The sequence below is a fragment of the Saccostrea cucullata genome, unplaced genomic scaffold (assembly GCF_032062105.1).
Source record: "Saccostrea cucullata isolate Sc308-1 unplaced genomic scaffold, CSIRO_AGI_Scuc_v1 ctg973, whole genome shotgun sequence".
In the NCBI taxonomy this organism is placed as follows: domain Eukaryota; kingdom Metazoa; phylum Mollusca; class Bivalvia; order Ostreida; family Ostreidae; genus Saccostrea; species Saccostrea cuccullata.
The window spans coordinates 356,417-373,113 of NW_026935523.1; the positions used below are offsets into that span (position 1 = coordinate 356,417).

General features: G+C 31.7%; 1 protein-coding gene across 1 annotated transcript; it reads right to left on the minus strand.

Moving 5' to 3' along the window:
- Positions 1–297: 297 nt before the first annotated feature.
- Positions 298–15,777, minus strand: LOC134243103 (uncharacterized). The gene is made up of 4 exons (XM_062725317.1): positions 15,639–15,777; positions 12,288–12,372; positions 7,956–8,137; positions 298–527 (listed from the first exon to the last, which is right to left on the minus strand). Exons 1-4 carry the CDS (start codon positions 15,775–15,777, stop codon positions 298–300), a joined length of 636 nt encoding a protein of 211 aa, XP_062581301.1.
- Between the last annotated feature and the right edge of the window lie 920 nt (positions 15,778–16,697).

Genomic DNA, 16,697 nt, shown 5'->3' on the forward strand with positions numbered 1-16,697 from the left:
AAGCAAGGCGCAGCTGTAGTTGTTGGCATGAAAACATCTCTCTTTGCTCGTTTCCTCTGATTGTCTAGTATATACATAAATTTGCAGCTCTCCATTTTCAGTGAAATTTTTCGAAAGGGGCATTAACCAACAGTAAAAATATGAGATATCGAATAGTGTTCAATAACAAAGTCTATAAAACAATACAAAATAGGCGGAGAGCAAACAAGGGCCTCGGGTAAACAAATTTGTGAAAGATACTTTTTTAATGTTACATGTATTGACTATCCAAAAACTGCAAAAATCTTCCGAAAAATATTATATGTATGTAACAGGCGTTTCGCATATAAATCCAATAACATTCGATGAAGCGCTACTAGCTGCAAATCTGTTTTCTTGCACGTAACCAATTATTGTATATGCATTAATGTTATTGTAAATGATATCACTTCCGGTATATGGTAGAGGGTTACCATTATCATCTCTCCAGGGGTCAGCAGCGTTAATCCGGGAACCTTGAACTAGTGCAGCACCTAGGTTCAGAGCCTCTGAAATACACAAAGTTTTAATACTATAGTGAAACCTGTCTAATCCGACATGCACTGGGATACGAATTTTGTGTCGGAATAGACAGGGTGTCGGATTGTACAGTATTAAAAACAACGAAAATACTTAAAATGGGAAAGGAATTTAACGTCGGAATTCAGAGTGTGTCGGGTTATTCAGGTGTCGGATTAGACAGTTTACACTGTATTAGTATTAATTGGCAAACCTATTATTTATAAAGGACTTACGGCCCCCGAGGGGTCACCGTGAGACCATTTAAACTTATGATCATGTACTCTAACAATACTATCTATATAATCAAAAGAGTGTATTTCTATTTGTACATGGTTTAGAGATTACAATTACATATAGCGGATCAAATTAATATCAAACCTAAACCTAAATACAGAAAATAAGCCTAGAAAGCATTACCATTTCTCTCTTCACGATCTTTCAAACATATAAATTATGCAAACAAATATGTATTTCAGGGTCAAAGCATTAAAATTAAATATCTTTTTTGTTTTCTCAGATAAAACCTTTAAGGCATAAATTACATTAAAAATACGTAAACATACATGTACACAACTATGTATTTTGATGTAAAATTGTAGTCTATAACCAATAAGATGTACCAATAAATGGGTCTCTGAATGAACATAGCATACAAATTTGAAAAACAGATATACAATAAGCATGAAGAATTTTCCTTTGAAAGTTTATTGTCATATTGTTTGTTTTTTTTTTCAGTTATGTTTTACATTGAAATAAATACACATTAGGCAGTAGCAAAGGGCTGGAACAAGTTCTTTGCAACGGTTTCAAAATCAGAGGAGGGCATCATTCACCTCACCCCCCCCCCCCCAAAAAAAAAAAAATCTGAGAAGCCAAAAAATAAAAAAAAATTCTAAACTAGTTGTCCCTTACATTTGGGGTCGTAGAAAGAACACCCAATATTAATATGGCATTAACTGTTCAAGTCATGGAATTATTAACTATTGCCAGTGCTCGACATTTCAGCGGCAAAAATTGTGTTTTTATGTGTGTATGTTGGGGGGGGGGACCAGCATCTGAAGGAAAATTCGATATACCTGAACTCCAAATAAAATGAGGTGGATGGGGTCCTCAACCCCACCGCGTACTATGGATTCCTGGAAAATGAAACACTTATGAAATCATATATTATTAGTTACAAAGTTAGTTTCCTAGTACGGAGTCATACAGGGTGTAAAATGGAAATCCGTATTTGGCGTGCGTGGCGAAGCCGAGTCCCAATACAGATTTTACATTTTACACCCTGTTTGACTCTTTATTAGGTCACTAACTGACTGTGTTACGAATTTATCCCGCTGAAAACCTTTTTAAAAATAAAAAAAAAATCAATGTGCATATTATGAAAATATCAAGTTTTAATCCAATAACAACCAACATACCTATCGTAAAAAGAATTTTAAGTGAACTAGGCCTACTTTTCTTAGCTGCCATTCTTATTTACAATAAGAACGCTTCAAACGGAATCGTGTGCCCGATTTTCATATTACTCCTTGACGGCGATGTAATTCAGAAAATTTCAGGGCGTCATGTGATTAGCTTTGATCCAATCAGAAATCTTCAAATTTGTTTGAATTGGGATAATATTAAAATATTGATAAGACAATAAAGAAAGTTTCCCAGTTGCATTGAACTTGTAATTTCATTACAGAATACTCTGTAATCAATGCTAACTGAAATGTGTTTTTTTTGGAATTCAAGCTGATGTATGCACTATAATAATACATGTTGGACAAACAGTATTACATTGTTATCGATATGTAAATTTATAAAGCCCATGCAGAAATACGCATATACAAGCATATACAAGGGTTTTTCGAAAGTTTGTGGACTAGCACCATAACATTAAAACTGCTTTTGACACATTAATAAAGAGCAACAGCCATCTTATGCATAAAATGGCCCTGTACATCTGTCAATTAATTAACTATCACCCCCTTTCTCATTTGATATATCAAAATAAAGTAGACACTTTGTGCTTTCACTTTTATAAAAAGAAAATCTTTTTGAGAATCCAGATATTGGAAAACATGTTTGAGAAATTGGAATGTTCTTTTAAATTTGCAGAAAACATGCGTAGTAGACTACCTTCAGCAAAGAATTAAAATATGAGCACAGCCTACGATCCAAAAAGTTAAACATTTTTGTTGATCTTCAGAAAAAACCTTTATTATGTAACTGTATATTTTGGATCAGAGGTTGTGCTATATTTGAAATTTTGAAAAACTTTTTTTTAACTTTAGGTCATTTTCAAAGGAATTTTTAGGATATGAGCAAAATGACAAATTTTATGACGTCATACTAGTAATACATTGGATAGATGGGAAATTACGTCACAATTAAAAGATACTTGGTCACCAACACTCCAAGTGACAGATACTACATTTGCTACCTAATCTGAGCGGTGGCTCTTGCTCTTTTAATATTAAATAATAAACTAAACATGTAACATGATTTTCATTTTTTTAATGATGATTATGATAATGATGAGTTTGAAGGAAATGGTATGTCCAGGCGGAGCAACATCGAAAATTACGTTTTGTTTTACTATCAAAGTCAGTGTAACTGAGAAAAACTCTTTCTTTTGATATGGGCACCTGTTATTATCAATTGCGTTAATTCACTCATGTGGTATGAAACATATGTACCGTAAAATTTGCAATTTTACCCTATTCTGTAAGTTCTATGAAAATTCATATTTAAATTAATTCAAATTTATTATTTAAATTTGTTTAAAATATCCAGAAAATTCAGAGTTGTAATTACATATACATTAGACATAAGTAATGACTTGGAAGATTTTATAAATTTAAGGTTCAAGATATTTCTAATGCATCAAGAATTCCTGTGCATCCACATTTTGCATATTTTGAACATAAATCTTCAGCTGGAAATTCAAACTGTATGAAGCGGAAAAAAGTTTCATAGCATTTTATTAAAAGTATTATATCATATATAATTATATTGTAATTGTATATCATTTCTAATAGATGTGTTACTTATTTTACCCATAAAATAATCATTTTAGAAATGAGGTTTCTAAGTTTCTAATGAACTATTATAAAAGTTATGTAAAATGTTGAAAGCACTGAATGTATTTTGATTGAAATTAAATAAAACTGGAGTAGTAATAAAGTATAGGAATTCAACAATTGCAAAAAAAAAAAATTAACAGCATAAAAACATCAGTGCAAGTACATGTTGACTATCCATATACATGTAAGTAGTCAATACATACACACTGTACATGTAACTAAGAACAGTTGCATTAAATTATACATCTCTATGTAAAATAAAATATTGCCATGAAATGGTTTGGTTTTATTTAATTACTCGTGTTGCACGATATAGTTTATTAAAAATCCCATCTAAACGTTATGTACTTGTATTTAAAGTTTGTCCTCCCCGTTTCTAACGGCACAACATAAAAATGGAGTACAATTTTAAAAATTCCTTCAACTATGCATATCAGGAGTTTTCGTATGTACTAGTTTATTACAACATCCCAGGTACAAAATGGTCCCTAAATGTTTGATGCTCCTTTCTCCTTTCTCTTAAATTCAGTCTCTTTCCGATTGCAGCGTCAAAATCTTGTTTAACACGGCAGTGACAGTTCCCTACTTAAGTCTTTAGCATTTTAAGTAAATGTCATGAGTCTTTATTAAAAAAAGGTCCCGTCCTGCGTTAGGTATTGGTCAGTAATGCAACTTGACCTTGAGTGGATGAACTCTTTATCTTGTTGAAAAATTCTTAAATGGGGTAAGGTAACATTCAATTATAAATCACATACAGTAAAACTCGTTTAGTACAAACACGGATATAGCGAAGTCATTTTGAATCCCCAGCTATATAAATTTAATGGATTTCTTATACGGTTATAACGAATTACGGATATAGCGAAGTGATTTCATAGGTCCCAACAACTTCGTTATAACCGAGTTTTGTATTACATTTAGGAATCCCTCTATATCTTACGAGTTTATTTTCTAAGACAGTACTGCTGTTCTTCAAAAATATATCGATGTTATCAAAGAAGCGTGATGAATAGACTGAGTCCTCTCAATTAAGACCAATGCAGTTAACAAAATATGGATCACATGTTTCGTACGGACGTGTCCATATAAAAATTATATGTGTAACCATAGGAAAAAAAAGTTTAAAACACAAATAGGAAATGCATTTTACAAAATGGCTTTTATCATTTCTAGTACATATACAGTACTGATAAGGAAAAACAAAGAATATTTGCAATGCTCATAACGGAGTTCAAAGATAAGCACGAGGATAAGGAGATAACGAACAGTATTCAGTCTAAAAGTTCATAAAGCAATACAAAATAAAAGCAGAGCAAACATGGAAACCCGAAACATCAAAGGTGGGATCGGGTGCCATGGAGGAATGAACATCCCCTGCCGATTAACTAAATCATCATTATAAATATAAAGGATAACTCATATTAACACCTTATAGCCTATAAAAAAGATTTCATTTCTCAGGTTTTATCAGACATTTTAAAGAAACATCTCCACTTGTAATTTCATGACATCTAGTCTTCTCAGCCCTTTAATTTTAGATTTTTTAAGTAAAATTCTAATTTATTTTTAGTTAATATGCATAGCTGATCTTAATCCTAGTAATTCAACAGAATCGTGTACTTTAACCAAAAGTTCATAAAAAATATCTACGTAAGCTGATATCCTTCATTGTGAGTCGTTACCTTTTCCTGCAATATCGTAAAAATGAAGATAAACGTTTTTATTCGGATGTCTTAACCACCTTTTACCAAATTAATAATTTGATAATCACTTTTTATGCTAATTAGAAGTTTACGTGCAAATTTTGGTTTTGGTTAAAGGTGGTTATGACATGCGTAGGAGTTATATAACACAGCCACCCTCTTGAGTTTTCCCATTACTGTGATGCTAATACGGACCAATGGTTCCTTACTTTGTGATCATAAATAATTAAAAATTCAAATATCTGTTTCTCATTTACAATAATTTTTTACATTTTTTTTTACACGTTATTTACCATTTTTCTTTTCAAATAGATGATATATAAAGTGTTCACCTGTGTAGAAATCAATCAAAAGACACTCAAAAACATAACTCGTATGAGAAAAGTAAGATATATTAAAAATCAATTAAATTTTTTTTTTAAAAATAAGTTGACCCATCTGCACATTTTATACTGAATGAAAGTTATTGATTTAAAATAGAAAGAAAAAGTATTATGGATATTTTAATTACGCGAACATTTTACACATTCACATTTAGTTTTGTTCTATGAATTTAATATATAATCAAAAGGGAAAATTAAGGTAACTGGTCCATCAACTTAGTTGATGGCATAATTACCGAATATTTCTTATTACCTAAAATATTAAAAAATTATATTGATTTAGGAGTTCAAAAGAAATATTTTAAAAATAAAAACAAATTATCATGGTAATTGAGTAACTGAAATATTCATGAAAATTTTGACAGTACAAGAAGATAAATAAGTTTTAAGACTATATTCTAAGTCTAAGTCTGTATCCTCGCTTGATTTTTACCACCTTCCTATTTACCTAAATAATAATTGTATATTTCGTGATTTTTTGCATATCATATACAAGTATGTACATGCATAAGTTTTATATTGTAATGTATACGTACATGTACAAAAAACTATTTATTATCTCTTTTTAGTAAAACACTTGCCACTTATTTCAAGTTGTGTACAGACAAAGATGTTGCACCTACTCATGAACAGACGAAGATCTAAGCTTGAATTTAGTCTTGAATAAGTCAGCGAATTGTAACAAACGCTAATGATAAAACGCCAAATAATGATAGAAATATAATTAAGCGTTGCATTTGGCGGATGAGCATGTCAGTGATTTATACAATAGTTTATTACATTAAGCGTGGTATTGCAACGCTTTATGATATTTCTATCATTAAGCGGCGTTTTATTATTGGCGGTTGCTACAGCGCCTTTTTGTGAAACGCTAGGTACATAATCCGATTTTGGGGTTTAGTCACTGACTTAGTCCGGACTAAGTTTACGCCTGGTAGTAGGCCTTTTTGACAAACGAGCCCCTGGTCTCACAAAATTAATTTTGAAAGGTGTTTATTATAACTTTTATGCAACTTTTTTCATAAAAATCAAGCAAACCGAGTGATCTTATGAGTTTTTCTTCAAAAATAAAAGTTCTATCTCCATGAGCTTTTTCAATCGATCTAAAATGCATAAAAATATTCGAAAGAATGTTCTATCTCCATTTTTGTATATTTTTTCCTAATTCTGTTCAAATTGATATAACATTAAGTTTATTATCCCTTAGATAAGCATTTTTTCAGTAAAAATGCCTTATTTTATAGTCCAAAAAAGTGATTCTTTATTTATGACATACTGATAGGCACATAATATAGTTAAGTTGTAAAAATTATCCACATTAACAATTAACAATTATTTATATGCTTTTTGTTTAGACCTTTGGCATACATTAAGTGTCTGCCGTTAATTATTAACATAATGACAGATTATCATATGAGACATTAATTTTACATTTTCCCTAGACCCTGGTCGGTTCGGAGAAGTTTCACTGTATGTGACTATGTGTGGTTGTATGTTTTATCACATTACTACATTCTTAGATGAATTCAATGTGTACATACTCCTTGCTATCCTGGTGAGCTTGAAATAAAAGATACCACAGAGTCCGACACTTTTGCTTCATACTTGGATATTTTACTTGAAAAAGACACTAATGGTAATCTAACAACCAAGCTATATGATAAACGTGATGACTTTAACTTTTCTATCGTCAACTTCCCTTACTTATGCAGCAATATACCTTCATCACCTGCATACGGAGTATTTATATCTCAGTTGATTCGATACGCAAGAGCATGCTCTACGTATGAACAATTTCTTAAACGAGGTAAATTATTGACAAGCAAGTTGATGAAACAAGAATATCAACAATCTCGTTTAAAGTCATCATTTCGTAAATTCTATGGTCGATACAATGACCTTGTCAGCAAATACAATTTATCATTGAATGAAATGCTGACTGACGTTTTTCATACCAATTGTTAGTCCATTATTTATACACTGAATTGACCACGGATTTTTTCCGTTATATTCTGATTATGACAACGAGCACACGGCGGGTGTGACCGGTCAGCAGGGGATGCTCACTCCTCCATGGCACCTGATCCCACCTCTGATGTTTCGGAGGTCCGTGTTTGCTCTGCTCTTATTTTGTATATTTGTTTAATGGACGTTGAGATTGAATACTGTTCGTTATTTCCATATCCTTATTAGTCGATTTCAATGAGTTCTTGAATAAAAAAAATAAGGAGTTAGTTTTTTTACAAAAAAATTCTTACTCATTTCCTCAGTAAGTACGTCCCCTTCAGCTGCTGAATTAACTAACAATAAACTGCCACCATCGTTAATGCACTCTTGTTTGGCAGCGGCTGGAGAAATGAGTCTCTTTACAACAAGAAAACAACCCGCTGATGGGTCGAATTTATATCCAGATGCAGTACAAGTAGGTTCTCTGGAAGTGCTTGAATGAATCGAATGTAAATATGGATTGAAATCATTATAAAGTACATAGAATTGTTAAATAGTTTTGATATTGTGAATAATTCGGTTTATCATTTGACATAACATTGTGAAATTGGTGATTTGTCATTGACATATAGTTGTGAATATGTAGTTTAGCATTGTTATGACATTGTGAATTCTGTGATTCTCTGTGGTGACCGGTCCTACAGATTAGACTGTTGTACCGAGGTCATTTCTCTCAGTAGGTTTTTGCACGAAAACGATCACTCACTGTTCCCTTGAAACATTGTAAATTGTAGTCATTTGCTTCTAATGCTTGACAATCACATTTTGTTTCATATAAAGAGTAATGTCTAAAAAAGTGCAAGAATCTACAGCAAAATTAGGTTTAGCGGTCCTCAACCATGCTAGCCAAGAGTGCCAAAGTGTGTTGAAGACGTTCCTGTTGCAGTTAAAAAGCGAAAACGTAGGTATCTATTGCTTTAAAACTTATTGCAAAAAGCAATGCTTATGCATTATACACAACTTTATACACAACAATTCCGCACGACAAATTAAAATCCAGGCTTTTTGATATCATTGACAGCTGCTTCTTCAACAAAAATGGAACTCGTAAGTTTACTTACCTCGTCATTGGTCATTTGAAAATTATTTTGTTAAAACAAATTCTGATTGTACACATAAGTACTCTGAAGTTGACATCAAGAAGATGCTTGAGTTTCTGATTGACAATATCTATGTGGTTTTTGGAGACCAGGTATTCCAACAATCTATTGGAATTCCCATGGGTACAAATTGCGCTCCGTTATTAGCAGACTTATTTTTATATTCATATGAAGCAGAATTTATGCAAAATCTTTTGCGTGAAAAGAAAAAAACACTTGCTGTGGCCTTCAACTCGACATTTAGATATATCGACGACGTATTGTCAATTAATAATGATAACTTCCATTCCTACGTCGACACGATATATCCTGGTGAGCTTGAGATAAAAGATACCACAGAGTCCAACACATCTGCTTCATACTTGGATATTTTACTTGAAAAAGACACAAATGGTAATCTAACAACCAAGCTATATGATAAACGTGATGACTTTAACTTTTCTATCGTCAACTTCCCTTACTTATGCAGCAATATACCTTCATCACCTGCATACGGAGTATTTATATCTCAGTTGATTCGATACGCAAGAGCATGCTCTACGTATGAACAATTTCTTAAACGAGGTAAATTATTGACAAGCAAGTTGATGAAACAAGAATATCAACAGTCTCGTTTAAAGTCATCATTTCGTAAATTCTATGGTCGATACAATGACCTTGTCAGCAAATACAATTTATCATTGAATGAAATGCTGACTGACGTTATTCATACCAATTGTTAGTCCATTATTTATACACTGAATTGACTACGGATTTTTTCCGTTATTTCCTGATTATGACAATGAGCACACGGCGGGTGTGACCGGTCAGCAGGGGATGCTCACTCCTCCATGGCACCTGATCCCACCTCTGATGTTTCGGAGGTCCGTGTTTGCTCTGCTCTTGTTTTGTATATTTGTTTAATGGACGTTGAGATTGAATACTGTTCGTTATTTCCATATCCTTATAATTTCAAAAGTTTATAAATACATATTATACTCTCACATCGCAAACTCAAACAAAGCATGTTACATGTACGTAACATTAGGTCTAAGGGGTCTCAGAATGGGAGCAGACGACAACATTCCTATTATATTTTTTATTTCAACTTAAGCTCTTAGTATAAGACAAATTTCCTTTGATAATGTAAATGCAGAATATCTTTCCCAAATTTATAGACATACTTAAGAAAATAAAAAGATAAAATCTATAATTATTAGCTGTTTACATTTGGTAAGAAACTAGGTCACTTCATTCTCAGACGGCCTATACGGGTTAAAAAATAGAATATCATTGAACATTTAGAAATAATTTGAGTCTTAACTACAGGCTTGGGCTCATTAAAACAAAGTCGGATAGACATAATAATGATTTTACATTTTTTGAACATTGATATTATGCTATTTATAGTAAATTATAATCTTTTTCTGAAATAAATTTTACAGGAAAGTCACAAATGAAGAACTTTAGAAGAGAGCAAGGTTTAAGAACAACTAAAATCAGATAGAGAAAACCATTCAAAGCGGATTTAGAAAGTGGGACTGGATATGACATATACGATACGATAAAGTTTCCTCCCTGCTCAAAGACCGTAAGTGGCGAACATATGCCTAAATTTGCAGCCCTTCTCCAGCAATGGTGATGTCTCCATATTAGTGAAATATTCTCGAGACGAACGTTAAACAGTATAAAATCAACTAATCAATTAATCAATGTCTAAAAAGTGGAAAAAAATTTTATTAGTAATATTGAGCAATAGATGTCCAAAATAATGTTCTAAACAATATGCAACATTTCATTTTTCGCTAAACGTCCCATTAAGGAGTTGAAGGATAGGCCTCTTAACATTTCCTTTGCAAATAACTCAAAAACTAAAGAGAATCTTTAAATAGTTTTTGAACAAAAAGTATTTTAAATTTTTAGAGGTTTAAGATAAAATGCAGAAAAAAAGGAATAAGACACTCAAATTAAGGGCCGAGAGGGGCCAAAAGTCTTCAATCGAGAACACATTAGCAGACAATACTTTTTTATACATTACTGAAGCAAAAATGTTTATCTCAACAATCTACAACTATATATTTTAATGATTTTAATTTCGTATGGTACATTATAAGGGGTCAAAATGATTAATTTTTTACGCTTTTTTTTCTAAAAAAAAATGGAAAATATTTTGATAAGTAAAATGACCAAATGATGTTCAAAATAATGTTCTGAACAATATGCAACCTTTTATTTTTGATAAATGTCCCCATTAAGGAGTTGAAGGGTTGGTTCCTAAATATTTTTTTTTTGCAAATAACTCGAAAACAAAAAAAAAAATCTCTTAACAGTTGTTGAATAAAAAGTTTTAAAAAATCCTATGAGTCTTAAAATGAAATCAAGAAAAAGGGGCCGGGCACTTAAATTAGGGGCCAAGAGAGGCCAAAAGTCATCAATCTCTAACTCTTTAAAAGTCAAAATTATGTAAAAGATTACTGAAGCAAAGGTGTTTATCTCAACCATTTACAACTATATCTGATGATTTTCATGTTAGGGGCCACAAGATTCCAGAATGCTCAATCTTTGACACTTTATATTTCGAAAGTGAGAAAAAATTTGAAAAGGATTCAGTTAAAGAACAACAAGATCATTAAAAAAATATCTTGGGTTATGGTAAAAGTTAAAGCAAAAAAAAAAAATCAGTATAAAACGATATCTTGAGTCGTATCACGTCGAGTTAACAGGCGCAGCTCATCAGATTTCACGAGACGCGAAGCGTCAAGTGTGATCTGATGATCTGCCCCTGTCAACGAGACGTGATACGGCTCTTCGGATCAAGTTACTGTTATATTGATAAATTTATTATAAACCCACTCATAACTAGCTAAATGTAGCCGAATAAAACTTTAGAGATCAATTGTATAATATTTATTCATAAAACAAAGCATAATAACAAGGGACTTTTTAACGCGCAAGAAAAATAACGTCATGTTTTTGCGTACTACGTCATCAGTGTCAGAGAGGGGTGATATGGATTCAGAAAACCACAGTGTGTGGTGATCCGGAAAATCGGATCAAACTCTGTAAAATTAACAGTAATAAAAACAAGGAAATTGATGGGTATTTAATAAAATAGATTACTACCTAAGTTAGGGTAGGAGTTGAATAAAAATCGGTATTTAACGATACCTCGGTTTAGGGTGAGGTATTTAATACCAAATTGGTATAAAACAATACCTTGGATTTGGGTAAGAATTGAATAACAAATCGGTATAAAACAATGCCTATGGATAGGGTTAGGGTTAAAACAACAAACCATCATAAGACGATACATCGGGTTAGCGTAAAGATTGAATACTAAATCAATATAAAACGACATCTTTCGATAGGGTTAGAGCTAGAACAACAAATCATTACTCGTTAGTAGTGAAATAGCGACATCTTAAGAGGAAATGTAACTCTCGTCCTAATTTCCCGTATATTTGCAGTATTCACGGTAACAACAAGATATCTTTTTAACTATACCTTGTAGTTCTTCTAGGAATTGTTGCCAGCAAGGCACCAGAAGTTAGCAGAGCAATCCACTCAGGTGTAAGAAACTTATATTCCACTGTGAAGAAAAATAATATATAATTTAATGTTATTTGTTATAAAATGGGTAATACACTGTATCGGAACGTTAGTGATTAGGATGTATCAAAGTCAAATATTTGTCATTTCCTTTTATGGTTTGATATTCTGTTTTTACATGTAAATATTTGTAATTCGTTCTATCCAAGTGTAAATTCAAATGTTATTATTATTATCTAAAAGATATGTGACAAGAAATGTTTGATTCATACTTGTTGTTTCATTCTTACTCGAGCAAGAAAAAGCATTATAATTTAATTTCTATCTTGGAAATTTCTTCGCCCCAGCATAAAATAATTTGTGTTAGGATAATAAAGGCATTTGACTTGCTAGGAATTTAATTATTCATTGACGAATTGTTTTAGTGAAGGAATGGATATTGTTATAAATGATGCTTGTTAATGAGCCCAGTAAAGATAATCTAGGAAAGATATGTGTCCTACTATGTATATTTTGTTAATTGAATATCATTGCAAAAGGAATATTTTTAAAATTCTTAAAAAGCCCGTAACTAGATATTTTATGGAAGAAATTCAGATGTAACATCTCAAGGAACAGGAAAACAATAAAACTTTTTATATGAAATAGAATATTCCGATATCGGAAACGACTTGCACACTTATTTCAAAGCAGACTGCACAGCTGGTGTAAATCATATAAAGATATCATAATGAAAGAAGGACAAAAATTGTTGAGCTGAAAAACCTGACGGTCCAGTTTATATGCTTACAATCACAGTAATAATGGCAACTGTATGCATTGTTTAACTTTGAAAGCGTTGTTGCCTAGATACTTTATCGTATCACTACAATAGGTCTAAATGTGGTTGATAGTACTGTAGTATGTGTGGAATTACTGACATTGTTTCCACGGGAAACGAATACGATAGAGAAGCCTTTGATGACTGTTGATATCAACTCAAGAGAATTTCTTGGTAAGTAAAATAAATAGAAACATGACATACAATCAAACTTCTGAAATAACAATATTGCTTTTCAGCAGGTCCAATATAATCACTAGATTAGAAATAACGAACAGTATTCAATCTCAACGTCCATTAAACAAATATACAAAATAAGAGCAGAGCAAACACGGACCTCCGAAACATCAGAGGTGGGATCAGGTGCCATGGAGGAGTGAGCATCCCCTGCCGACCGGTCACACCCGCCGTGTGCTCGTTGTCATAATCAGGATATAACGGAAAAAATCTGTGGTCAATTCAGTGTATAAATAATGGACTAACAATTGGTATGAAAAACGTCAGTCAGCATTTCATTCAACGATAAATTGTATTTGCTGACAAAGTCATTGTATCGACCATAGAATTTACAAAAATTACCTAGGAAGCTTTATTTACCTACCTCAGCAGACACTTTAATTATCTATTTCAATCCATCTTTCCAAATTTGCCTTTTCATTAAAAAAAACAAAAATTTGCTAGTAAATGACTATTAATATTTATACTAGGGTTGTTTAAAAACCAATCCAAAGCAGAGATAGTTTAAACATCGAGGCGTTTGAATACATTAGAACAAAACATGTAATTCCATGGTTTGGGTAACTGTTTCCTATTTAGTGTGCGGTGAGGCACATTATTTTATTCAAGGAGAAACTGTTTTACATGTATATATCTCCAAAACTTTCAAAGTCTTAGTTGCAATTACGCAGAAAAAGACATTTCATCAGGATATATTTTGTCATAAATTGTTTTCAGATGAGTTCAAAGTTTAAAATGATCACTGAATCAAAATGAGATTTTCTGAACATCCGGAAGAATATTATTTTTTAAGTTCTACAAGTTATACATGCATGTTTGTTTATGTAATTAATCTTGTAAAATGTATATATTTTTAAGTGCGTGCAAAATGTTTGTTTTTTGTTTATTTTTCTGCTGATTTACCCCTTATTTGTAAAACTTATTTTTCGTAATTTACTATTGAATAAATGACATTTTCATTCTCACAGATATTTGTCCTGTTGTAATTGAAATGTAATTCTGACCAAAACAAAGCTGCGGTGAAATGTTTGTATCTAGAAAATAGTAAGAGACATAAAATAGTTTAAGTCGTGGATATCGGCCTGAATAGCCCAGTTGGATGAGCACCTGACTAGTGATGTAGGGGTCCCGGGTTTGATTCAAGGTCCAGCCATACATTTTCCCTTTTCTAGTTACACAATATATGTTCAATGAAATTCTATATTGAGGATATAGACATTTTGAGAAATATATTTTGATATGTTCTGTAATAATAATAATATTGTTACATTTTATATAACGGATGAATTCTTCAAATACAGGTGTACACGATATATACAAGCATATGTGAGGTGCCGACCATTTATTCATGCTGATAATGATAAGAATCGCTCAAGATGAAACTGATGAACTATGATACTACCTGTCTTGTCAATTTCATATAATCTCATGTTTAAATTGGTAACTGACAACTCCACATACAGATTTGTTTTTCTTTTTTTTTTCATGTTTAATCTATACTGTGCATGTAAGTGTTATGTCTGGATTGGTAATTAAAAGATCCTTCCACATGTAGTGTTTTTTTTTTATTTTTCATCATTTTATGTACTTCATGTATGTAAGTGATTTGATTATATGAGGAGCAATATAAGGCTGTTTAAGATTATTCTTTTTTTAAAAATGTATGCATAATGTACTGTCCAAGTGTCATGTCGGGTTCGGTAATAGGCCACTCATCAGATATATGTGCAGGTACCTACTCTCTACTATGCATAGTCTACCATTTGAGTATTTTTAGGGCCGAAAACTGTCTGATATTTTTAGGTTAATTAATAAGCGATTTTGATGTGTACTAGTAATATATGTATGTCTCAGGTCAAGGACACTGATACAATGTTTACTAAAACACAGCTCATTTCAAGTGGGTTTTTTTCTCTCTTTAGTGTGCACCCACCAATCAAAAACTACATACCTACCTTTCGTCAAAAACACACAAACCAAAAAGTAAAAAGCAGACTGTATATAATAATTAAAATTGTGTAATTTGGAGTATTCTATTTCATTTATCGGCTTTTCTGGTAAAATAATCCATTCCTCAGTAAAATCAAAATACTAGAAGCTTGAAACACGCTTTTTATGAGATATTGAACATAATATTTTTAGAACTCAGATATTTCAACCAAAATAATCAAGTTTGTGGGGTCCTGATTTTGTTTTCTTGTTTTATTTATCAGATACCCGCTGCCACAACAATATATACATATACTTACAAACATACGGCACGAGGAGAGTAGCACCAATCACCGAACCAAGCAATAACTGTCTGTTGGTTACTACAGCTGACATAACAATCACCTGATTTGTTACAAATAGGGATAAAATGACAGATATTGTCAACGTTGATTTCATGGCTCACCTGTCAAAATTAATTTTTTTGTAATGTAATGTACATAAATGAAATTTTCAATTTTTAGAACAATTGTTTCTTTACGTTCATTCTGCGTACAGAATTTCAGAAATATTTTAACCCCTTTTTATTCTTTTTCTTACAAATTAGATCTTATTCAACTGACTAATTGTGATTTAGTCCCTTAAAACGGATTTGTCTAAAACAGTTCGTACAGTTTAAAATCGTTTGCAATAATATTAGAGAAAAAATAATTTATACTGTAATATAGGATTATTGTCATAAATAAATTCTTTTCTAAAAGTCTGCAAACACTGTAAAAGCCACGCCAGTACTTTTTTGCTTTAATGTATTGTTAACAGGAGAATGTAACCACTGATTTTACTATAATGCAACACTAATTTTCAAGGATAATTTACTTCTGTATAGCTATAGTGTAGTGTTTTGTAAAAAAAAATTATTTTTTTCTTAGACAAATATCACTTAAATACTTAAACCTTATCCTCTTCTTTTAATACAAAAACGAAGCTTTAAAGTTAAGATTTCGTAAAACAAGTGAACACAATTGACAGATTGGTTTACATTTTTTTAATTTTTCACCGTCCCATAAAGATATGTTTACTCATGAAAAAAAGCCACCATATGTACCGTTAAATGGTTTCAAAATTAGATTTTTAGTCTGCACTCAAGAACTTCAAATTCAGAGAATTAGTCGTTTTATTGCCTCTTTAGACGCGGATTTCAGTTTTTAAAGACCAACAATTTTAACTTTCTATTAAAAAGATCCTTGAATAAAGAAACGTATTATTTTTATCGACTTATGTCAGTCGGGCGGGATCGTCCTCCTTACACAAATATAAACTTACATTCAATAAAAATGAAATCTATCTGACTCGGTTTTCATATTAAATATTTTGATATA

Coding starts and splice junctions, on each gene's coding strand:
- LOC134243103 (XM_062725317.1), bottom strand. CDS start 15,777: ATGAAATCAACGTTGACAATATCTGTCATTTTATCCCTATTTGTAACA. Junction 8,138..12,287: donor ATTCCTAGAAGAACTACAAG/GTATAGTTAAAA, acceptor GATTCATTCAAG/CACTTCCAGAGAACCTACTT. Junction 528..7,955: donor CGTACTTACTGAGGAAATGA/GTAAGAATTTTT, acceptor TGTGTATTTCAG/AGGCTCTGAACCTAGGTGCT.